This window comes from Mustela lutreola, chromosome 6 (genome assembly GCF_030435805.1).
Source record: "Mustela lutreola isolate mMusLut2 chromosome 6, mMusLut2.pri, whole genome shotgun sequence".
In the NCBI taxonomy this organism is placed as follows: Eukaryota; Metazoa; Chordata; class Mammalia; order Carnivora; family Mustelidae; genus Mustela; species Mustela lutreola.
Window position 1 is genome coordinate 8,524,482 of NC_081295.1, and position 26,238 is coordinate 8,550,719.

The following is a 26,238-nucleotide window of genomic DNA, read 5'->3' on the forward strand; positions in this document are numbered from 1 at the left end:
CCCAGCGGATCTTTACAACCGTCCAAGCAGTTACTATTAAGTTCATTGATGGGACCCAAACAATGCTTTTCTCCCAGGAAGCCAGGTTGTTAGCTCACCCCCAGAGAAGTCTGCAAAGCAAACACCCTTCCCCAGGGGGCTGCCTTGAGCTGCTCTGGGCAGAGAGGGAAGGAGAAAGACCCTGCGGCCTCAGCCCCCCTCCTCACCCTGCACCCTCTGCCTCCTTCACTCTCCCCCTACAACTGCAATATGCTAGCTCCCCCCAAACTTAACATGGAAACACAGGTCACTCACCAACTAGGAAACTCCCGCATCTCCTAGGGGAAGGGGAGAAGGGACGGGGCGGGCCGGAGCAGCTGGGGGTGCGGAAAGAAGATCCACCTCTGGGAGCAGCAGAGTGGGGAAGACCACCCAGGGAGCAGCACCGAACCCTTCATCGCCTTGGCTTGGGGGATTCCTCTCCTCTTCCAGAAGATCGGGAAGCTTAAAGGGAACGAAAAGCTTCCTCTCCTAGGCAGGAGGGCCCCTGGCCTCAGGCAGTTTCCAAGGCTGCAGCTCAAAGAATGAGAAGTGGCAGGCCACCAACAGGCTTTGGGCACAAAATAATCTTCTGAGCCTGACTGAGAGATACAGTGGCCCTACACACACACAGGGAACCAGAGAGTGTGACCTGCCTCCTGACCACAAACCGACCCAGGCTGCAGTTAGAATCTCAGGGCAGTGAATATATGGAAAAAGGTCACCTTGGGGGCTGGTCAGCATTCGGCCTCGGGAATTTGCCCACCAGCTCTTGACTCCTTTACTGCCAGGACATGATCCAAACAGCACCAGACTGGAGCGTATCACAGCGCACAGGTGCCCGGGAACGTCCACCCTCACCTTGCACTTTCAGGACTGAGCACCTGCCCGCAACGTCACACATCAACTCACTTAATCATCACACCCATTTCACAGATGAGGGAGGTGAAGCTCTATGGAGCGTGAGTGCTCGCCCAAGTTCCCCAAGTGGAAGTGGCAGAAGCAGGCCTTAAACTTGTATCCTATTTTCCAAGTGCACCACTCCGCCAAGCCCCCTCCCCTCTGGTCCTGGAGGGATCTGATGGGAGCCACACCCCCTAGTGTCCTGTGCACATCACAGAGGCTTCTGTGTGTTTTTTTTTTTTAAAACAGACGGGCACAGGGAATGTCTGACAGCCTTCCAGAAACCACACCGGCAGAGAAAAGCCATGGGGCGGAAGGGGGATACGGACACGAGTCTTGTGGGATTCCTCAGGGAAATAGCCAGGCCCTGAGGGAAGGCTCCGATGTCCGGGGTCAGCAGCAGGGTCTTCACACTAACTATGGCCCAAGTCATGGGAAAGACATGGGTGGCTGCTGCATCACTGGAGGAAAGGACCTATTTTGCATGGATGATGATGAGGGTAACCACTTGGGTGGGGGGCGGGGGGGGCGGGACTGCAGCATTGTGCTTCTGTTTTATAGCAAGAGCGTTTGCGAATTTTTTATACTTTCATTCGATTTCCCTTGAAAAATTCTATTTTAAGCTCTGGGGGTGGGGGGCGGAATGTGCCCCATATCAAAAAGCTACTTACACCTACCCACCGTGATTATTTCTTCTAGATGCTTAGAGATTTCAAAGAATTCAAAACATCTGGCATTCTCCGCCCCGCATCCCTCCCGGCCCGGGATGTGTTGTTTTCAGAGCCCTGAGAAATCCCCCGGAGTCGCAAGCAGCGGCGGGGAAATCCTGAGCCTCTCTCAGTCTCAGCGCAGCGGATCCCGAGAAAGGGAAGCGGCCCTCCCCGCCCCGGCCGCCCGCCGCGGCGCAGCCCCGCGCCCAACCCCGCCCCCGCCCCCTGCAGCTTTCGGTGCCTTCAGGACCGCGACCCCCTCTTCGCGAAACAGGCGTGTGTTTGCCCGAAGTCCGGCGGCCGGGCGGGTAAGGGAAGGCATGCAGGGGGCTGGGTCGGTTCAGCTCCGAGAGCCTGCGTCGGGGGCGGAGGACCGCCGGCTGCAAGCACACCGCCGCGCGCCCAGGGGGCGCTGTGAGCCAGCTGGAGGCACGTGAAGCCCGCTGCGCAGAGACCTCGCGCGGACCCGCCACGTGGCCTACGCCTGGCTGCCCGGCGGTCGCGGAGCCAGCCCTTAGGCTTGGGATTTAGTCTTCACAACGATGCTCTAAAAAGTATTTGCATACAGGAATGCTCCCACTTCCCCAAAGGAGAGTCGGGGTGACAGCACTTTTGGAGAAACTGTATTAGGCGTCCACACTCTCCCTGGGTCCACGGGCTGACCTTGTGATCTACCTTCATCCCCTGCAATGGATCTTGCTCCCCATGCCTCTGTGCCTCTGTCCGCGCTGCCCTGGCCACCTAGGAGGCTGCCCTCCCTGTGGGTAGCTCTAACTCTTGCTTAGGGATGGGGCCCTGTGCACAGAGCACACGCCTGGAATTGAATCCCAGCTCTGCCATTCACTAACCATGACCAAAGTGCTGCGTGCCTTGGTTTCCTTGTCCGTCGAATGGGAATAAAAACGGCGTGGGAGGTTGGGGGAGCCAGGTGGTGGGTATTGGAGAGGGCACGGATTGCATGGAGCACTGGGTGTGGTGCAAAAACAATGAATGCTGTTACACTGAAAATCAATTTAAAAAAAATTTTTTTTTAAAAAGGGACCTACCGCATAGGATGGCTTAGACTGCGAATGACAAGAATGACAGGCAGGAGGTTAGAGCAGGGCTGGCACATATGTTCTGTGTTCACTGTGAAAAGGAGTCCTTTTTGAAGAGCTTTCCAGGAAGGGTTCAGAGGTCCCTCCTCCCCCATGCCAAAAAGAGAAAAGATCTCAGTCTCCTCCACTACCTAAAAATTCATTGTTAATCATTTATTAGCTAACCAGTACTGGTGTGAATTGAGGGTCTACTTTGCTCTAGGCATTCTGCGGCACTCCTGCGGTGAAAGACAGAGAGCCCAAGCTCTCAAGGAGCTTATAATGTAGCAGGAAAATTTGTATTTCACCAGCCCTGAGGGACAAAAGGGAAGGAATGATGATTAACTCTTTAGTTGGGTTTTTGTTGTTGTTGCTGTTTTTTAATTTTTTTTTTAATTTGACAGACAGAGATCACAAGTAGGCAGAGAGGCAGGCAGAGACAGAGAGAGTGGAAAGCAGACTCCCCGCTGAGCAGAGAGCCCGATGCGGGGCTCGAACCCAGGACCCTGGGACCATGACCCGAGCGGAAGGCAGAGGCCTTAACCCACCTAGCCACCCAGGCGCCCCTGTTGTTGTTGTTTTAATTCGGAAAGTGAAACTCCAGTATGTTTGGGAAATGTATCCAATTTATCTAATTTAGAATAGAATGTTCTATATGTTTTTAGGATGTCCTTGGTACCATATTCAAATATGTATAATGAGGAGCTATTCTAAGAAGTTATATACAATTTTATAAGATTTGAGATCTGATTTTTAAAACATTATGGAGCCATGAGCCACATAGTTATGTGTTACTAGTGTCAGTGAGTGAAGATCTATGATACCCACAGAAATTTATTGACAAGAACAGGCCCTTTGCCTCCACAGTCAAAGGAAAAAATGCTTTTGGTTGCATTTTACTATAAATAGTATGAGACACAAAGAAGTTAAGTGTATTTCATAACATGACCAGATGGTTTTGAAATCTTTTACCCTTGAAGCAATAGCCGTTCAGTTAATAACTTCCACCTCCCAAGACTGGCTAATATAATTTGCAGAACCCAGGGTGAAATGAAAATATGGGGTGCCTTGCTCAAAGAGCAGAACCTGAAACCAAGCATCCAGCACCTTCTGAGCGTGGGGACCTGTGAGACTGCATGCTCATGTGTCGGTGAGACTGGCCCAGCTGCCCCCTCTTACTGATTTCATGTGTTTTAACATGAATGTTAATGTATTAACATATTTAAGGAACTTTAAAGCTTAACACCTTTGCTTGACATATTTACCAACACTGTACAACATTCCCTTTGCTTCACAAAAGACTTTATTTCTTTTCTAAAACTCATATCTTAGAATAAAAGAGATCCATTTACATTATTAAAAAAAATAATAACTATATAAATGTGTCTCTCTTATTAAAAAAAAAAATAAAAGCTACATAAATATTATCTGTAAACTTAAATGTGATTGTCTTAGGCTGAAAATGTGACTCCAGTGCAGATTTCCCTAAGTGCCCTCTCACCCATCTGGCTCTCATCTTACAAAGGTTACACTGTGGAACTACAGGACTGGAGAGAATTTAGATTGCTTGTTCCTATTGACTAAAATAATAGATACCTATTTACTTCCCGCACCTTGCAAAAACTTACCCATCAAAACTTATCCAGAGCAGCACATTTGGAAAGACAAATTTTAGAGCCACCCAAAGAGAAAACCTGCTGAATACTTTTTTTTTAAGATTTCATTCCTTTATTTGACAGAGAGAGAGAGCACAAGTAGGGGGAGAAGCATAGAGAAAGGGAAAAGCTGTCTCCCCTCTGAGCAAGGAGCCCGATGTGGGGTTCAGTCCCAGGACCTAGGGGTCATGACCTGAGCCGAAGGCAGTCGCTTAACCAACTGAGCCACCCAGGTCCCCAAACCTGCTGAATATTGCAAACATAACAGTGTGTGCTTACTTTGTGCCAGATGCTGGTCAAAGCCCTTCCCCTATAGTAATTCATTTAGTTCTCAAAAAAAAAAAAAAAAAAAAAATCCGTTCAGTTGGAAATGACATCCCATCCCATAATCTATTCTTCAAAAGAAGTCAACAAGTCCAGCCCTACTGGAAAGGATGAAAATTGAGCTTCACATTTTGGGGGAATATATACTAAGGGAATCATGAACATATTTTTAAAACCACCTTATTGACATACAGATTATATTTAAAACCAAATAAGACAAGATAGACTCACCAAAGGAGTGAGTATGAAGACAACTATAAGAGAGACCAAAGAGTGAGCCCTCAGAGGCTTCAACATTAAAAGGTTAATTTTCTGTTTTCTAGATAGGCATATGAGGCACGAGAGTCATGCAACTTCCCAAGGTCACCAAACCAGCAAGGTACAGAACGGGATCCAGGACCTAGGCAGTCAGATTTCAGAGCCTATGTGCTTCATTACTCTGCTGCTCTGGAAGGAAACCACCAAGACCCAAGTTCAGCAAATAAGCAGACTAATGGAAGTGTATAAACTGATATTTGCCATTTGGTCTGGTGTGTAAGATCCATGAAAATTATTATTTCTTCTTGGGTTCTTGGCCTCAATGTTTCTCTCCCCAGATGATGGTGCTAGGGATACAACAATTCATTCATTTACTCAACAAATTTTTGTTGAGCATCTCTGTATGTCAGGCACTATTTTAGGAACTTGGGATAAAAGAGACAAAGAATCCTACTCTTATGGGGCCTATGCTCTAGCAAAGGGCAATAGAAAATAGATAAGAAACAGAATAAATGGTCTAGTGTGTTGGCAAGTGAAATGGGCGGAAATGTAGAATTGGGTAAAAGGAATTGGCAATTCATAGGAAGAGGAGGGTCATTTGTAATACTGGATGGAATTCACTCATTGCAAAAGGCAGTTTTGAGCAAACATATGAAGGAAATGAAAGAGTTAGCCAAGACATCAAGAAGAAGAGCATTCCTGGCAGAGAAAACAGCAAGAACCAAGTCCTGAAGGCTGGAGTGTTCCTGGGATACTGAAGGAGCAGCAAGGCATCCAGTGGGGCAGGAGAGGAGGGAGTGAGGGTGGGAAGCTGAGATGCAATCAGCAGGTAACATGTGCCAGGTCAGGCAGGGCCAGACCTTAGGAGGGCTCTGGCTCATCTATTTTGGTGAGGGAGATGGAAAGCCATTGAAAAGATTGTAGCAGAGCAGTAACAGGATCTCACCTATGTTTTTTTGGTTTGGGTTTTTTTTTTTTTAAGAATTATTTATTTATTTGAGAGAGAGAGAGCGCGAGCACATGCACATGGGATTGGAGGGAGAGGGGCTAAAGGGGAGAGAGAGAGAGAATCTCAAGCAGACTCCCCACTGAGCATGGAGCCTGATTCAGGGCTGGATCCCACCACCCTGAGATCCTGACCCAAGCTGAAATCAAGAGTCAGATGTCCAAATGACTGAGCCACCCAGGTGCCCCTGATCTCACTTATGTTTCAAAGGAAACACACTGGATGCTTTGTTGCAAATAGCCTAGGTCAGAGGAGATGCCAAAGGCAGAAAGGAGACCCGTTAGCAGATCGCTGCAGTAACCTGGGCAAGGGACAATGGTGGCTCAGCCCAGAAAAGGTGCAGTTGATGTACGTGCCTGGATTCTAAACAAACCTTGGAGATTAGGCCAATCTGCTAAATTTAAGGTGGAGTATTAGAGAAAGAGAGGGTTTTAAAAAAAAAAAAATTTTATTTAAATTTTCATTATTTAACATACAGTGCTATATTGGTTTTGGGAGTAGAATTCAGTGATTCATCACTTATGTACAACACCCAGTGTTTGTCACTACAAATGCACTCCTTAATCCTACAACCCATCTAGCTCATCTCCAACCCACCTCCCTCTATCACCCCTCAGGTGGTTGTTCTCTATCATTAAGAGTCTCTTATGTTTTCTCTCTCTCTCTCTCTCTCTCTCTCTCTCAAGAGAGAATTTAAAAGGAACTAAAATTTCTTGGTCTGGGTAACCAGAAGGATGGAGTGCCCTTCCACTGCAATGGGAAAGACTGAGATGGAGTAGATTCTGGACATGTGAGAGCAGCAGTCCAGTTTTGGACCTGTTGAGTTGGAGATGCTTGTTAGACATCTGGAGGGAGAAGTGGGGAGATAGATGGATATGAGAATTTACTGCATTATTTGTTGTTAGGTAACAAATTACTCAAAATGTAGCAGCTTACAACAATCATGTATTACTCCAAGTTGTCTGTGTGTCACAAATCTGAGAGCTGCTTAGTTGAGTACTTGTGGCTTACAGACTGCAACCAAGGGTTTGGTGGGGCTTGTAGTCTCATTTGAAGGCTAGTTTGGGGAAAGATCAGCTTCCAAGTTCACTTGTGTATCTGTTGGCAGACCTCAGAAGATCCACTTACCTGTTCACCCACATGGCTGCTGGTAGCCTCACAATGGGCCTCTCAGCACTTGGCATCTGGCTTACCTCAAGAGAAGTGATTTAAGAGACAGTGAGGAATTACTCAAAATGGAAACCGAAGTCATTTTATAACCTAACCTTGGAAATGACCTTCAGTTACTCCTGCCGTAATCTGCTCAGTAGAAGCCAATTGACAAGTCCAGTTCACACTCAAGGCAGGTGAAATTAAGCTTCATCTCTTAAGGGCAGATAAATGAATAGACTCCGGACATATTTTTAAAACCATCACATCTTCATGGCCTTAAATATGATCTGCACAGATTATTACATTTAAAACCATGAGATTAGAATAGCCCATCAGAAGAGTGAGTGTGAAAAAAAAAGCGAAGAGCACCAAGGGTTGAGTCTCAGGAGGTCTCAATGTTAAAAGGCTGCAGAGAAGTTGAAGAACCATCAAAAGAAATCAAGAATGAGAGATTTGTCAAATAGGAAGAAAGCAGAGAGAGGGTGATGTTTTAAAACTGACTGGAAAAGGTACATCAGGGAAGAGAGAGTGGTCTACCCTGTCAAATGTTGCCTTTAGGCAGGGTGACCATTTATCCTGGCTTGCCCAGGGCCATACCAGCTCACTTTGGCTTTGTTCTGGTGTTGTTGCTAAGAGGACCCCCTTTCACTCTGAAACACAGCCCAATCTGATGAATTATCTGAACATCCCAAACGTAAGTCAAGTGGTATGAGCACCTAGATTTGGGAATTGGATAAGGCAATGGAGAGGTCATTGGTAACCAGAGGGGGACTACCTAATTAGTGATTCACTGTGATATTATATCAACATCCTTTTCATTCAAAATACTTTTTCTTTTTTTTTTTTTAAGATTTTATTTATTTACTTGAGAGGTAGTGAGAGAGAGAGCATGAGAGGGGAGACAGTCAGAGGGAGAAGCAGACTCCCCATGGAGCTGGGAACTCAATGCGGGACTCGATCCTGGGACTCCAGGATCATGACCTGAGCTGAAGGCAGTCACCCAAACAACTGAGCCAACCAGGTGCCCTCAAAATACTTTTTCTATTAAAGTTACTAAAGAATTATGTAAAATATTAGCTAAGATTAGCATAAATATAGCATATAATAACATACCAAATTGAAATAAGATTTTACAAATCACAAAGGCAATCAGTTCACTAAATTTTAATTCTTCTCAATCACTACTTGATGTAATCATGGATTACACCAAAGTTTGAGTACAGCTTTAATGCAAACTCACTTTATGAATTAGCATCCTGGAAAAAATTATGACTATCACAAAGCTACAGAACTGATAGACTTTCTTGTTGTAGAAACAAAATAATTTGACAAACATCAAAAAAACATCCTCAATGTGATCCACGTTGATAAAATAGAAACAGACATCCCAAGATTCCTATTTATTCAAAATAATTCATGAAATGATTTTCATTTGAGAACATGTACCTTTAAAAAAGCTCTAGTTACAGCTTGTCCCCAACTCCCATGGCTGCTCCTGCTCCTACCTTCCCTGCTGGTTACTTGGGAGGGGATGATCTCCAGTGCACCTGTCTCCACTTTGCCTATGCCAAATTTGAATAATGTCTGTCACTTCCTAGGTCCTTGCTATGGTCTAGGCACTATGTATATTACTTTACAAATCTTAATATATATCATCACCTACAACAGCTCTGCTGTTGTGTGGTTCCTGCACCACACCTTGCATACTTGCTTAGGTCATGGAGTGGCAGTACCCTCTTTTAGCATATTCTCTTTTTTTGAGTGAACAATAACTTAGATTAATTATCTGCCTTTGTTGAAAAATAAACTCTGCCTCATTTTTGGCACTATTAAGAAATGGAAAGCTGACATTAAGTTTCATTTTACTTATCTGGTCTTAAATAATGTTCTTCTTGGGGTCATTGTCTCCACCAAAAAAGAGATCTCCATCCATAGGAGCAGGCTAGTATCTTTTTTTAAATTATTTTTATTAACATATAATGTATTATCATCCCCAGAGGTACAGGTCTGTGAATCATCAGGCTTATACATTTCACAGCACTCACATAGCACTTACCCTCCCCAATGCCCATAACCCAACCACCCTATTCCTGCCACTCCACCCACCAGCAACCCTCAGTTTGTTTTGTGAGAGTGAGAGTCTCTTATGATTTGTCTCCCTCCTGATCCCATCTTGTTTCATTTTTTCCTTCCCTACCCCCCAGAACACCCTGCCTGCCTCTCAAATTCCTCACATCAGGGAGATCATATTATAATTGTCTTTTTTGGCTGACTTATTTCATTCAGCATAATACCTCTAATTCCATCGATGTCGTTGCAAATGGCAAGACTTCATTTCTTTTGATGGCTGCATAGTATTCCATTGTATGTATTTATACCACTTCTTCTCTATCCATTCATCTGTTGATGGACATCTAGGCTTTTTCCATAGTTTGGCTATTGTGGATATTTCAGGCTAGTATCTTTTTTTAAAAGATTTCATTAATTTATTTGACAGACAGAGATCACAAGTAGGCAGAGAGGCAGGCAGAGAGAGAGAGAGAGGAGCAGAGAACCCAATGTGGGGCTCGATCCCAGGACCCTGGGATCATGACCTGAGCTGAAGGCAGAGGCTTTAACCCACTGAGCTACCCAGGCGCCCTTCAGGCTAGTATCTTAATTGCTTAGGTGAACAATGGTGAGGTAGGTTATAGAAATGACAATTTTTTAAATAAAATCTAAGTATCTTTTTTTATCTCATTTTAACTATCAGAAACTGGAAAATGATCCTACTTTATAGGTATCAGCACCCTAACTGTGGGGTTCTCTCTGAGGAATCAGCTGGGGGTCATGACCACTATAGGTACAGTTGGTGCATTTCACAAGATGTGCCACACTGGAAAATCAACTGCCTGGGAAAAGGCAGCTAGGGAGCTGGGGATTGACATAGAGGGTTGGGAACAAACCAAAAACCCAACTCGCTGACTAGTTGCTATAAACTCTGAAGCCATTTACCTAGCCCAGTACTTAATTCTATCTTTACAACACCCTGTATATCAGGTACTGTTATTAGTCTGTTAATGTCACAAAAATAACATGGAACAGATCATCTCAAAACACAGTAGCTTGCAAAAACATCATTTCTTTGCTCATGCATCTGCAGGTCACCTAGCATTTGGCTGATCTGGCTGGGCTCAGCTCGGCTTGGGCACCTACAACAAGGTAAGTTCAGGTGTTCTTCAGTGTCTTGTAGTCTTCTGGGACCAGCAGGACACTCAGAGTATGTGCTTCTAATGGTGATGGCGGAAGTGCTCGAAGGCACACCCAGACTCATGAGCATGTCTCTTTCGGGTCTCATGTACAATATCCTCCTGTGTAAACAAGCCAAGTGGCCAAGCCCAAAGTCAAAAGTCAAGGATGTACACTCTGCCCACCAGGAGACCTTTCAAAGATGTGAGTGTGTAATATGACTACAGAGGCATGAAGATCAGGACCAAGAGCTAAATCCAGCACAGGTGCTACCATTATATTCATCTTAAAGATGAGAACACCAGGAGGGGTTAGTAGACTTGCCCAGAGTCCCACTAATGCTAAGCAGAGATGCTGACCTTTAAACCCAAGCAGACCAGCTCAGACCCCAAGTTCTCATACAGGGTAGCTTAACAAGAACCAGGTGAAAGCTTCTGTGGGCCTGGAAAGAAACATGAAAGGTCAGACACAGAGTGGAAAAAGGTCAGGGGAAGGAGCAGGCCAGGATCAGCCTAAGAGGAACCCTGCCCATGCTGAGATCACAGCTCCCCCAGATCCTTTATCCACAGGCTTGTAGAGTACTCCTGTTCTTGGCCATAAATTGGCAAATTTACACCCCCAAAAAGAGAAGTTCATTCTAAAGTCTATTTAAAATTCCACCAGTTATCCAAAAGTTTATTCTTTTCATATTTTTTCTGTTGTTTCAGTTGTCTGCAATGAGTAAAACAAAAGTACAACTTTAAATAAATAAATGTATAAAGTATTAAAATATAAGTGTAGTATTTCTCCCCTGTTTGAGAATTGGTTCATGGGAAGTTTTTCTGTTTAAATATATTTGTAATTCACAGAATTCCAAAGGTTTTTCCCTTTACAATTATTAAGTTTTGAGGATTTTATTAGAACATAAAAATCAATTCCATTTGCATATCTAGGACAGGAGTAGATTTCAAATGCTTCAAAAACTATTTTCTAGGGGCGCCTGGGTGGCTCAGTGGGTTAAAGCCTCTGCCTTCAGCTCAGGTCATGATCCCAGGATCCTGGGATCGAGCCCCACGTTGGGCTCTCTGCTCAGCAGAGAGCCTGCTTCTCTCTCTCTCTCTGCCTGCCTCTCTGCCTACTTGTGATCTCTGTCTGTCAAATAAATAAAATAAAATCTTTAAAAAACACTATTTTCTATATATTATAACTAATTTTGTGTGCAATAGATAAAAATGTAATAAAATCTATATAATTTATATTTTAATTTTAATAATTACATTAAATAAGTGCTTATAATAAAAATAAGGTAAGGATAGTTCAGACTGATGAGGAGAGGTTTTTAATTTTTAAAATTTTAATATTTTTATTTTTATTATACAAAATTATTTCAATTTAGGCAATATTTCTTAAAATTTCAATGAAATATACAATCTTCTATCAATTGGTTTCTTTTTTAAAGATTGTACTTATTTATTTATTTATTTATTTATTTATTTGAGAGAGAGAAGGCAAAACTGAGCATGGCAAGTAGAGGGAGAAGCAGACTGCTCACTGAGCAGGGAGCCAGAGGGGGAGAGGGGTGGGGAAGGGCTTGATCCCAGGACCCTGATCCCAGGACCCTGAGATCATGACCTGAGTTGATGGCAAACGCTTAACCAACTGAACCACCCAGGCATATCTATCAGTTTCTTATTGCTGACTATATCAAATCATAATACGCTAACATATTATGAAACAGTAATTCAAAGAAGATACCATCGAAGGAGAAATGACCATCTTTTTTAACCCCAGAATAGATTGTTGCAATTACTTAATATGGAGGTGATGCAACACTGATACTTTCATAGAAACAAAGAGAATTCTTATGACTGATGTCATTACACAATTGATGTTTCCACCCTGGTTCCTGTGAAACTCATTTCTCTTCAGGAGCAGTTAATTGTACACAAAAATTTTACCTTTGTTTTCCAAAATCTTGAAATATAACTGTGGTAAAACTTCCAACCACATTTTTAAAATAAATCTACTGTCTAAAAATGAGATCTCTTGTTTGACTATTGGATATGAAACTTTAAAACTAGCCTATGGCCTATATTTCACATCTTACATGCAATTGTTAGAAAGTAAGAGAAAGTTACATCAATCATTTAAATCAGAAATTTAGGAAAGCAAAATTAACATGCACCCTGATGAGTAGAAAAAAGAAAACTAAAAGCTGGAAATAAAAGTTTTAGAATGTAAAAGTAGAAAAAAGAAAATACCTAATAGAAATTAAAAAAATAAATAAATAAGAAAATACTAAATTTGGATAGCAAACAAAATCATTAGAATATATGAAAATATCTAAGAAAAATGTTCAAGACCTTTTTTTCTTAAGACTTTTTTTTATTTATTCATTTGAAAGAGAGAGAGAGCGTGAGAGGGGAGAAGCAGACTCCTCATGGAGCCGGGAGCCCAATGCGGGACTCATCCCAGAACTCCAGGATCATGACCTGAGCCAAAGGCAGTTGCTTAACCAACTGAGCCACCCAGGCACCCCTGTTCAAGACCTTTATAGAGAATGTTTTTATAGAGAATAAGGCTACTGGACTGTGTCCCTTGAGGCTATCAGGTTTTGTGATGGACAAGCAGAGTTTTGAAGTGAATGTAAGCTTTGGAGACAGACAAACAGATAGTCCATCTCTTGTTGCTTCTGAGCTCTGTGTGTCCGCCCACACCCTGAAGTCATCGAGTTCCCTTGTAGGTGTGAATAAGGATCTAATGTCAGTATGTCAAGCTCTTGATGTGTCATTTAAAAACTAAAGGTGAGGGCACCTGGGTGGCTCAGTGGGCTAAAGCCTCTGCCTTCGGCTCGGGTCATGATCCCGGGATCCTGGGATTGAGCCCCACATCGGGCTCTCTGCATTGCAGGGAGCCTGCTTCCTCCTCTCTCTCTCTGCCTGCCTCTCTGCCTACTTGTGATCTCTCTCTGTCAAACAAATAAATAAAATCTTTAAAAAAATAAAATAGAATAAAAACTAAAGGTGAGTAGATTTTTAAAATAGCATGGGGCGGGGTGAGTGATTCAGAGCTCCTCTAGGTTCTTTTTTTCTTTCTTCCTCCCTCTCTCTTCCCTTCGTCTCTTCCTTCCTTCCCTCCTGTCCTTTCTTTCTTCTAATCATGGATTCTCTTGTCCCAGGCCTGTTTTCCACAGCAACCCCTAAATGTAAGGACGAGGGAAAGTTGATTAGAGGGTGGACATCCCAGTTACAGAGCATGGACCAGGAGGGGGCCGGAGGCCAGGCAGCACAGAGGGCAGCCTCTCTTCCTCTTCCTCTCCACTCCCTGTGGGGACTCTTAGGGAGCACTGGCAGGAATGAGGGTTGGGTCTAAAAGAAAAAAAAGACCCTTGAGATTATTTCTTCCCTTCAATGAACACTATTACACTAACTCAGAGCAAGGACAGAGAGAAAGAAGGGACTTTTCCTTTCCCGGAAGCTGTGTGTGTGCCCCTTTCTACAGAGGAGAAGCCCATGAGCCATCAGCCCCTGCCAGGCACTTTCCCACATATGGGCAGCAACTAGCCCAACATCAACAAAGGGGACACCTCCTGCTGTGCCCAAGGAGCGACAGGCCCAGAGCTGAGATGGAGTGGGAAATGGGGGAGGGTTATGGGTTATTCTAAGTTTCTTGAAGTTCCCGTGTCTCTTGTCATGTACTGTTAAAGCCTAACCTGAAATGGACCCCTCCTGGGTATCAGTCCCTTGCTGCATGGAGCTTGGTCTGGTCTCAGTTTTGTTAACACAGTAAACACTACTGACTGCTCATCTCTGTCTCCCAAGAGAAGGCACTTCTGCTAGGCCACGAAAGCTTTTCTGTGCCTACCAGTGAGCCCAAACACCACTGTACATGCGTTTGGTTCCTGTGGGTCAAGTGATATGTATGAGCTAACATTTTATGCTGTGTTATCTGCCAAGCACTGTGCTAACATTTTTTAAAATTTATTTTTAATTTATTTTCAGCATAACAGTGTTCATTATTTTTGCACCACACCCAGTGCTCCATGCAATCCGTGCCCTCTCCAATACCCACCACCTGGTACCCCGACCTCTCACTCCCGCCCCTTCAGAACCCTCAGATTGTTTTTCAGAGTCCATAGTCTCTCTATATTATGTCTGTAATTTGATCCTCATAGTACCCCATCACTGGTCACAAAAGTGCCCAGTACATACCAGCTGGGGGCTCAGCAGGAACAGAATCACCCAGAGCCATGAAGCTCTCCTTTTATTTATTTATTTTTCCTTCCTCCCTCACAAGTCACAGTCGAATTTGCAAAGTGCTTTCCCTTTTCAGTGAGAAGGGACAAATGCCCACTTCCTCGGTGAGGTAGGGCTTGGGGTAGAGAAATCCTGCACTGGGTCAGCAGGGTTGGAGGGTGGGCGGCCACTGTGGGGTGGGCCCTGAAAGCTGAGGGCCCGGAAAACCCATGGTTTACCACGGAAACCATGACAGAACCTTCACATTAACACCCAACCTTCCTTCCTCCCCCGGGGCCTCCTGAGCCCCCTCAAAGGCAAAGACAGAGGCCACTGCTCCAGTAGCTGAGAAGCCCACTCTGTGGCTTGACTTTTCCTGTCCTCCCACTCACTGCAGAGTGGGCCACACTGCTCTTACTCAGGGGCTGCTGCTTTCAAAGCTCAGAAGCAGCGGAAATCACGGGCCACGGCAGCCTCCAATGGCACCTGGAGCTTGGCACTGGTGTTAACTGGAGGCCCAAACATCTCCCACCAACACTGTTCCTTCTCTCCTGAATCCAAGAATCTCTCTTGCAATTGCTTTTGAGAGAAGACAGTCCCATTTTTTTCTTTTCTTCTTCTTCTTTTTTTTTTTTTTTTTTAAGAAAAAATGGCAGCACCCCTCCTGGTAACAACCACATCTGTTAAGAAGCAATGGCCATCATTACACCCTTGGGAAGAGCTTCAGAAAGTGTTCTAATAACTGTAGGCCATTCAGCACAAGCCTTAAAACTGTGCCTCTGTTCCAGAATGATTCCTGCCCAGTTTCTAGCATTAGAATCCTACTCATTGACCTTCTTCAGCTTTTCTGGACATCAGCTTCTCATACAGCTCTCTGCCTCCCAAGCACTGCGAAGGAGCACCTGTCCGGGTCAGTGGTCCCTCCACGGGCTAGACGAGATCTCATTTGACTTGAGCAGGAGGCATAGAGTACTTAACTCAATTCCCAAAGCAAGTAAGTAAATAAATTATTCACGTGGTTGGGCATGGAGGTGGCAGAGATTGATTCATGTTCTTTTATCAATAAGCTTTCATTGAATGTAACCCTGTGCCAGACACATGCTCGTCCCTGGGTCCACACTACGGGGCTTTCAACCTAATTGGAGAAATATGAACAGCCATGTATACACTTGTCTTCTTTGGAACAACAGCTCAAGCCTCAGTAGATGCTTTGGTTAAGAGTTTGTTGGGTATTAAGGGCAAGAAAGCAGTACACCTCATCTCCATCTGGGAGATTCACACTGCGCAGCAGTGTCTTAGAAGGTCTGAGAAGTCCTGCCATAAAGAATCTGTCTAACTCTCTGTATGAGTCAGGATGGGCTAAGTTATGCTGCAGGAAACAAACAACTCAAATATCCCTGTGGCTTAGGACAAAGAAAGGTATTTCTTGCTCATGGGACCTGCCCATGGAGGGTCAGCTGTGACTCAGCCACAGGACACAGGCTCATGGAACATGCTCAGTTGAAAGCATGGCCGGTCACCATGTTAAGGGAGAAGAGATGTGGTGAACACAAATGGTGCGTGGCTCATCTGGCTTGAATGGATGAATGTGGCAGCCTAGGAACAAACAGGAGGGATATTCCACCTGGATGTGAAGAGCATACATGACACGGCTGGTTAGGCATGCCAGACATAGGACTGTCTCCCACAGGAAAGACCTGGCATGAAAACAAACCATAGCAGTAATTTCTTTAGGAAGGGGCAAGTGGGTACCATCAGAAAAACAAACAAAAAACAAATCAAGATCTCTTCAAAGTAGTGAGGAGAAGGCAGGTGAAATAGGTCCAGGCCAAATACAGATGCACAGAAAGTTGACTAAGAGAGGAAGAAGCTGTTCCAACATTCCAGTGGACTATTGGGGATTGGGGAGTTTTTTTAAACATAGAGGCTAGAGACTCCGATTTCAACAAGGAATATGGGATTAGGCTTTATCCTTATAGCAAGCAATAATTCTCCCAACATCTGCTGAGACAAGCCTACAAACAGGGAAAGGGATGCCCAATGCAAATGCTCACTAAACTATTTTAAGTTTTATAGCACAGAAGGATAGAAAACCATCATTGACACACCAGCTACAAACAAGTCTGACAGAGCAGGAGCTCTGATCCTCTGCAGAGAACAGGAGGGTGATTCCATACAAAGGCATCTTCAGTTTGTCCCACAGTGGAATCAGAGACTGAGCACTGGCAGCATGGACAGCCATCCTGAGAACTGAGAAAGCCCGGCTCATCTGCATGGGGAATATTGTACTTTTCCGGTCAGGTGGTCTTAAAGTCATTCTTATGAATCACACAGAGGGGGATAGCCAGGCCTGTCTCATCAGATCATAAGGGTTACTCAATCCTGAAAAAATAATCAATAAGCCAAAAATAAAAGAAAATTTCTTTAAATTGATAAAGGATCTCTACCAGAAATCTGCTATAATCATAGTTAAAAGTGAGCAATTAGCAGCATTCCTATTAAAGACAAACAAGAAAAGGGTGCCCACTATTTAATGTTATAATATTATAGCTCAGCTATGGAATAAAGTAAGGGTTATGTAGCAGAGACAGATTCTCCCAATATCCAATTCCACTTACTTTCATATAATAGATTCCAAGTTAGGCACATGGCCACCCAGGATAAAAATTGGATTTCCCAGACTGTCTCTCAGTGAAACCACTGGCCATTAACTCTGGCCAATAGGATGAGTTATTGACAGAGGGAGTGTCATACAATAGCTTTGGGGAACTTCCCTGAAGAGTCAGGCCACATCTGTCCTTTTCTCACCTCCATCCTACCACCTGGAACTATATGTTGTCATCTCAGATCTGAGAATGAGGGGTGGTGAGTAGTGAGCTGGAAGACCACTGGATATTTGAGGAGTTCACAGAACAGAGCTGCCATACCAACCTGGGACTGCCCATCCCTGGGCATTCTATGAGAGAGAAATAAACATCCTTCTTGTTTAGGTCACCATTATTTGGGGGTCCTCTGTTACTTATAGTTGAAGAAAATCTTAAATACTATGATAAATACATATCTGGATCATTTAACTTAAACAACAGTCAGCAAATGACTGCCTGGGTGCCAAATTCCATCAGCTGCTTGTTTTTATAAATAAAGTTTTATTGAAACACAGCCCAGTCTATGGCTGCTTTCACACTACTGTGGTGGGGTTGAACAGTTTCACAAAGCCAAAAACATTTACTATCTGGCCCTTTACAGGAAAATTTGTTGACTTCTGACCTAGAAAATTCAGAAAGCCAATTGAACAAAAAGCCACTTGAAGAAATAGATACGACTCTAGTTTCATGGAGAGGAGGGAGAAAAAATGAGTTAATTCATTCTGGCCATGCCATCTTCAGGTAGTTGATCTAAATTAAAGAATCTTAATCTCAAAAATCAATTGAGACCTTGAACCCTACTCAACATAAGCCTTGTGTAAGGTACCTTGTAGTTATTAAAATTAAATCTGCAATCTTTATTCAGGGTGATAGTATTGTCTATGGAAAAGACAAAGAGGTAATTTGCAGTCAGAAGGCCTGGGTTTCAGACCCACCTCACTATTTATTAGCTTTCAGATTTCAGCAAAGTCCTTGCAACCTTGATCTCCTCACGAGGACACCTCCTTGACAAGTTGGGGCTGGGATTAAATGAGGTAATGTCTGTAAAGACACCATGCAAACTCCAACATGATGAACAAATGCTGATTACTTCACAGGGTTTATGAGCAAATGCAGATTCTTTCACAGGGTTTATCTTTGAGATTGTTACAAGTTTATATTATGGTGTCTAAACGTGGGTTTAAGAAAAACCAGCAACTGGGGCACCTGGGTGGCTCAGTGGGTTAAGCCACTGCCTTCGGCTCAGGTCATGATCTCAGGGTGCTGGGATCGAGTCCCGCGTCGGGCTCTCTGCTCAGCAGGGAGCCTGCTTCCTCCTCTCTCTCTCTGCCTGCCTCTCTGCCTACTTGTGATCTCTCTCTGTCAAATAAATAAATAAAATCTTTTAAAAAAAAAGAAAAGAAAAGAAAAACCAGCAACTATTCCAAGCAAGTTCACAGACTGCGTAGATTTCAGTCTAAACAATTACATTAAGACCAAAAAACAGCCAGATTCCATGCAGACTTAAAGTTCAAGGATGAAATGATTAAGAAGATAGGAAAGATCTGAGGTGAGAGAAGAAAGTAATATAGAAAAGATAGGGCACCTAATGGAACAAATAGTCCTAAAATTTATATGGAACCAGAAAAGGCCTCAAATAGCAGAGGAATATTGAAAAAGAAAGCCAAATTTGGTGGCATCACAATTCCAGACTTCAATCTATATTACAAAGCTGTCATCATCAAGACAGTACGGTACTGGCACAAAAACAGACACATAGATCAATGGAACAGAATAGGGAGCCCAGAAATAGACCCTCAACTCTATGGTTAACTAATCTTCAACAAAGCAGGAAAAAATATCCAGTGGAAAAAAGACAGCCTCTTCAATAAATGGTGTTGAGAAAATTGGACAGCCACATGCAGAAAAATGAAATTGAATCATTTCCTTACACCACACATGAAGATAGACTCAAAATGGATGAAGGACCTTAATGTGAGAAAGGAATCCATCAAAATCCTTGAGGAGAACACAGGCAGCAACCTCTTCGACCTCAGCCGCAGCAACATCTTCCTAGAAACATCACCAGAGGCAAGGGAAGCAAGGGCAAAAATGAACTATTGGGATTTCATCAAGATCAAAAGCTTTTGCACAGCAAAGGAAACAGTTAACAAAACCAAAAGACAACTGACAGACTGGGAGAAGATATTTACAAACAACATATCAGATAAAGGGCTAGTATCCAAAATCTATAAAGAGCTTAGCAAACTCAACACCCAAAGAACAAATAATCCAATCAAGAAATGGGCAGAAGACATGAACAGACATTTCTGCAAAGAAGACATCCAGATGGCCAACAGACACATGAAAAAATGCTCCACATCACTGAGCATCAGGGAAATACAAATCAAAACCACAATGAGATATCACCTCACACCAGTCAGAATGGCTAAAATTAACAAGTCAGGAAATGACAGATGCTGGTGAGGATGTGGAGAAAGGGGAACCCTCCTACCCTGTTGGTGGGAATGAAAACTGGTGTAACCACTCTGGAAATCAGCATGGAGGTTCCTCAAAAAGTTGAAAATAGAGTTACCCTATGACCCAGCAATTGCACTACTGGGTATTTACCCTAAAGATACAAATGTGGTGATCCAAAGGGGCACGTGCACCTGAATGTTTATAGCAGCAATGTCCACAATAGCCAAACTATGGAAAGAACCTAGATGTCCATCAACAGATGAATGGTTGGAGAAGATGTGGTATATATACACAATGGAATACTATGCAGCCATCAAAAGAAATGAAATCTTGCCATTTGCGGTGATGTGGATGGAACTAGAGGGTATTATGCTTAGCGAAATAAGTCAATCAGAGAAAGACAACTATCATATGATCTCCCTGATATGAGGAAGTAGAGATGCAATGTGGGGGGTTTCGGGGGTAGTAAAAGAACAAATGAAACAAGATGGGATTGGGAGGAGACAAACCATAAGAGACTCTTAATCTCGCAGAATCGCAACTAAGGGTTGCTGGGGGGAGGGGGATTGAGAGAGGGTGGTGGGGTTATGGACATTGGGGGAGGGGTGTGTGCTGTGGTGAGTGCTGTGAAGTGTGTAAACCTGGTGATTCACAGACCTGTACCCCTGGGGCTAAAAATACATTATATGTTTATAAAAAATTATTAAAAATTATTTAAAAGATGTACAGGCAAAAAGAAGGCTAAGAGAAAGCCCACCTTCCCAAGAAAAAGATGGGAACACTAGAGGAGGCTGAGGGGCATGGGCTTGGGACCCCCCAGTGACTTTCATACAAGAAGGGAATATGTATCAACAATAGCCAAATTATGGAAAGAGCTCAAATGTCCATTGACTGATGAATGGATAAAAATAATGTGATAAAAATATAATGGAATATTCCTCAGCCATAAAAAAAAGGAAATCTTGCCATTTGCGAGGATGTTGATGGAGCTAGAGGGGATTATGCTAAGTGAAAGAAACCAGAGAAAGACAAATGCCATATGATTTTACTCATGTGGAATTTAAGATACAAAACATGTACATATGGCAGGGGAGGAGACAGGGAAATAAACCACAAGAGCTCAACAACAGAGAACAAACTGAGGGTTGATGGATGAAAGGGGATGGAGGGTGGCTAGATGGGGGATAGGCATTAAGGAGGGAACTTGTTTTGATGAGCACTGGGTGTTACACATAAGTGATGAATCACTGAATTCTACTCTTGAAACCAATATTGCACTGTATGTTAACTAACCAGAATTTAAACAAAAATTTGAAGAAATTTTAAATAATAAAATAAAATAAATCCAAACTATTGGATTTATTTTATTTTATTTTTCTTCAAAAACATAGGCAGTAATCTCTTCGATATCAGCCACAGCAACTTCTTTCAAGATACGTCTCCAAAGGCAAAGGAAACAAAAGCGAAGATGAACTTTTGGGACTTCATCAAAATCAAAAGCTTCTGCACAGCAAAGGAAACAGTCAAAAAAACAAAGAGGCAACCCACGGAATGGGAGAAGATATTTGCAAATGACAGTACAGACAAAAGGTTGATATCCAGGACCTATAATGAACTCCTCAAACTCAACACACACAAAACAGACAATCATATCAAAAAATGGGCAGAAGATATGGACAGACACTTCTTCAATAAAGACATACAAATGGCTATCAGACACATGAAAAAACATTCATCATTACTAGCCCTCAGGGAGATTCAAATTAAAACTACATTGAGATCACCTTACACCAGTTAGAATAGCCAAAATTAGCAAGACAGGAAACAACATGTGTTGGAGGGGATGTGGAGAAAGGGGAACCCTCTTACACTGTTGGTGGGAATGCAAGTTGGTGCAGCCACTTTGGAGAACAGTGTGGAGATTCCTCAAGAAATTAAAAATAGAATTTCCCTATGACCCTGCACTACTGGGTATTTACCCCAAAGATACAGATGTAGTGAAAAGAAGGGCCATCTGTACCCCAATGTTTATAGGAGCAATGGCCACGGTCTCCAAACTGTGGAAAGAACCAAGATGCCCTTCAACGGACGAATGGATAAGGAAGATGTGGTCCATATACACTATGGAGTATTATGCCTCCATCAGAAAGGACGAATACCCAACTTTTGTATCAACATGGACAGGACTGGAAGAGATGATGCTGAGTGAAATAAGTCAAGCAGAGAGAGTCAATTATCATATGGTTTCACTTATTTGTGGAGCATAACAAATAGCATGGAGGACAAGGGGAGTTAGAGAGGAGAAGGGAGTTGAGGGAAATTGGAAGGGGAGGTGAACCATGAGAGACTATGGACTCTGAAAAACAATCTGAGGGTTTTGAAGGGGCGGGGGGTGAGAGGTCGGGGTACCAGGTGGTGGGTATTATAGAGGGCACGGATTGCATGGAGCACTGGGTGTGGTGCAAAAATAATGAATACTGTTATGCTGAAAATAAAAAATAAATTTAAAAAAATAAATAAATAAGTAAGTAAGTAAATCCAAACTAAATACATAAATGAAAAGGGTCACCCGGATGGCACAGTTGGTTAAGTGTCCAACTTAACCTGGGTTTCAGCCCAGGTCATGATCTCAGGGTCATGGGACCAAGCCCCTTGTTGGGCTCTGAGCTCAGCATGGAGTCGGCTTGGGATTCTCTCTCCCTCTCCCTCTGCCCCTCTTGTTCATGCTCTCCCTCTCTGTCTCTCTCTCTAAAATAAATAAATAAATCCTTTAAAATCAGTCAATCAATAAATAAGAGCTACTCCAGGAAAAAAAGAAAAAGAAAAGAAAAGAAAGAAGGGAATATGCTCTTTTCCATATAAGGTTCGTTGCATAGGCTGCTTACTTTCTCTGGAACATTCCCCTTGCCTCAGCTACTCCCAACCCCTACTCCCACCAATACTGTCATTCTTCCACTTAGTCCCAGGTCCCAGCTTCTTACCTTGGCAGAGAGGTCTTCTCTGCCACTTTATCTAACTGCTGTTAAGTACATGAATATTAGAATGACAGGAGGAACTTGCACAAGCAAGTGGAGCATCTGGAAATTTACAGTGTTGAATTTGGGGTATTTTAGCCCCTACCACTAACAATGAGTATCGCTTTTACTTTTTGATAAGGTGGAACATATCTCCGTGAGTAATGAAGACTTCAAATATCCACAGATTTAAAAACATATAATGTCCGACACAATGTTTTTATCCCTAGTCAGCTCCAATGAAGGCACAGACTTTGTTTATTCCTTAACATATCAACACCTAGCATAGTTCCTGACATAGGTAGGCACTCATCAAATATCGACTGAATAGAGGAAAATGCACCAGTCTTAGCAACATGTCATCATTTGGCCCACCTTGGTTGCTTCTTTTACTGCTGTCCTGACTTTGGCTGCCAAGTCACAGAAGAGCTGGTGCCAAAGTTGTGTGGCTGGTCAGGGTGCTAGAACCAGGAGCCAGACACTCTGCTCCCTGTTATGACATTTAACTGCTATGTGTGTGACCCAGGGCCAACCAGAGCTCTATTCAAAATGTGAATATGGCTTTTTCTTTCTTCAAATGACTTTGAACCCTTCAAAGGATCATGGTGAACTGACAGATAGATTCCAATTATTGTTAATACTAATTTTTTTGCTTTGTCAGATCTGAAATTTAGAGATCGTTTTATTTACATTTTCTTTGTTGCTTTTATACTCTTTCCCTGTAAATAGAAGGGGAAAAAAAGACAAAAGAGAGGCACACGGTGGGGTGTATAGTGCTATTCCATACCCAGCAATGAAAACCAAAGTTGCCTTTCACAAAAATGTGAGGCATTTCTGGATAAATGATACTCCACCAAAACATGCCCTACCAGTATTTGTTTTTGTTTTTATTTTTTTATTTATTTTATTTTTTTAAGATTTTATTTATTTGTCAGAGACAGAGGGAGAGCGAGCGAGCACAGGCAGACAGAGAGGCAGGCAGAGTCAGAGGGAGAAGCAGGCTCTCTGCCGAGCAAGGAGCCCGATGTGGGACTCGATCCCAGGACCCTGGGATCATGACCTGAGCCGAAGGCAGCTGCTTAACCAACTGAGCCACCCAGGCGTCCCATGTTTTTGTTTTTAATTATTCTTTTTCTCCCTTCTCCTTCCACAGCCATTGAAGATTTCTCTACTGAGTTAACTCTTGGCTGCAAGTGGCCAAATTTGCAAATGTGGCTGCAAATTTGAAATCTTTGGCAGTGTTAGAGTTTGAGTGTATATTGTCTATTTCGGCTCTCTAGAAGAACCCTGATTTTGCTTAGATATCCACTCCTCCTCCATAGTTTGTGTTCCGAAGATGCAGCTGAACAACTGTCCGCTGGATTGGGGTGAGCTTGGTTGGTCAAAGAGTAATTCTCTCCTCCTTGCAATTCATTGGCTCCAGTGTGACCCCATTCTGGTTAATAAGAAGCCAGGTGAAGCATCTGGTTAAAGATGCCTATAGATGCTTTACTAGAGGCTTCTGTGAAATGCTGAATTTCTCCACAGAGTATTCCCAGAAGCAATAGCATCCTGTGGAAAACAACTCTATTTAAAAATGAGTTCAGAATTCAAATCACATTAGGAAGCAAATTACCAAAATGGGCAGTTAGCAAGCACAGTAAATGGGAACATTTGCACATCAAAACAGGAGACAATAAGACAACTCAGAGAGATTCTAATTATATTTAAAACATTTAGGGATAAAACATTTACTGTAACAAAATAGTACAGGAGGAAAAAAGATAGAAAAATCTCACCCCAAAAACTCAAACAGAAAGTATACAAATTATACAAAAAGCATGGAAATTGAGACTCAGTAGGTGGGTCTAATAGTAAGCCATCTACGGTTGAAGAGAAGAGAATTAGAATATAGCACTAAGGAAATCACCTAAAGTGTAGTTCAGAAAGATAAAGTGTGAGGTATAAAAGACACAAGGTAGAATCAAAGAGCCCATCTATGTCTAACTGGAATGAGTAAATAAAAGAGAAAGATGGAGAGGTGATATTCAAGAGATAACAGCGAATTTCCTACAAAAGGAGGAAAAATGTGTCTTCAAATTGTATAAGTAGACTGACTGTGGACCAGTAGAAATAAAAGACTGTGCGTGCATGGTAATAAAACTGCACAATATCCAAGGTAAAAAGGGAAAACTTAGAGTTGTCGTAAGGAAAACAAAACTGATGAGCTAAAAGGAATAATAATTAAACTATTAGTGGATTTCTAAGAAGCCAAAGTAGATGCCAGAGACCACCAATAATATCTTTAAGATATCAGGGGGAAACAATGGTCATTCAATCTAAATTCTAACTAAATTATCAATCAAAGTTAAAATTTAAAACCTAATGAAGACAGTCTTAGACATACCAAGATGAAGAGAGTTAACTGAGTGCTCACAGAATCTTGCTGTTAAAATTACTAAGAGATGTACTTTGGCAAGAAGGAAATTGAGCCCAAAAGGAAAGAAGACACCCAAAACAATGATGGCTGAACAACTCGGTAACATGCCCTGAGTCATTACTGACTGGTACAGACTGATCATAGCTAATCGTGTGTTGTTTAAAATCAGGGGGGAGCTCATACAATAGCTGCCAACATCATAAAAGACAGAAGAGTTCAGAAAGAAGCTAAACCATTCTTGTTCAAGAAGCAAACATAGGGGCGCCTGGGTGACTCAGTGGGTTGAGCCGCTGCCTTTGGCTCGGGTCATGATCTCAGGATCCTGGGATCGAGTCCCGCATCGGGGTCTCTGCTCAGCGGGGAGCCTGCTTCCCTCTCTCTCTCTCTCTCTGCCTGCCTCTCTGTCTACTGTGAACTCTCTCTGTCAAATAAAGAAATAAAAAAAAATCTAAAAAAAAAAGAAACAAACATAAATCACCTCTGGAGAACATCACGTCAAGTACATATGTTAAAAAAATCAGTGGATGACCTCAATAATAATAAAAATAGAATGTATGCTTTCTAAACACTTAGAGGAGGAAATGAGGAAGTAAAAGAAAAGTTGATGAATTCGACACAAGGCAAGAAGGGAGGGGAAAAAAGAAGCAAAGCTTGAAGATGTGTCAAGAGATGAATAATTATTCCTCAAATTCAATCACATTCCCAGCCAAATGTTGTGTTACCCAGAAACAAAACTGTAAATTAGCCTCCAGCAAGAAGTGTTCATAGGCATAAAGAGAAGGAGGAAAGAGGAGACACTTGAATATATACACACACACAAAGAGCGTGTAAGGAAGAGCATGTGAGGAAGTGGGCCTGGTTTCTACAGTCTTCCTCCCTAATTAACTAATATGTGCAACTCCTTTCCTCCACAATCCATTCTGTGTTTCCTTTGTCCTCAACCAAGACTTCAGCTTTTTGGAGTTCTCTGGTGCAGTGACTCAATCCTTCATTCCAAATGAGTCAGAATCCTCAGAGGACCTCCCCTTTTCTGGTTGCCATAGTTTTTCACTGGGCTTGGAAGTACCAAGGGACAGACCAGAATATCCTTTGGGTTCCAGATATAATCCTCCCTGACCCTGTGGTACCTAAACAACCAAATTTCCACTTGGTGGTT

At 42.8% G+C, this 26,238-nt stretch overlaps 1 protein-coding gene across 1 annotated transcript; it reads left to right on the forward strand.

Moving 5' to 3' along the window:
• Positions 1 to 1,687: 1,687 nt before the first annotated feature.
• LOC131833322 (uncharacterized) lies at positions 1,688 to 2,068 on the forward strand. Its single transcript, XM_059176432.1, has one exon. The coding sequence runs from the start codon at positions 1,688 to 1,690 to the stop codon at positions 2,066 to 2,068; it is 381 nt and encodes a 126-aa protein (XP_059032415.1).
• Positions 2,069 to 26,238: the final 24,170 nt, after the last annotated feature.

Coding starts and splice junctions, on each gene's coding strand:
- LOC131833322 (XM_059176432.1), top strand. CDS start 1,688: ATGTGTTGTTTTCAGAGCCCTGAGAAATCCCCCGGAGTCGCAAGCAGC.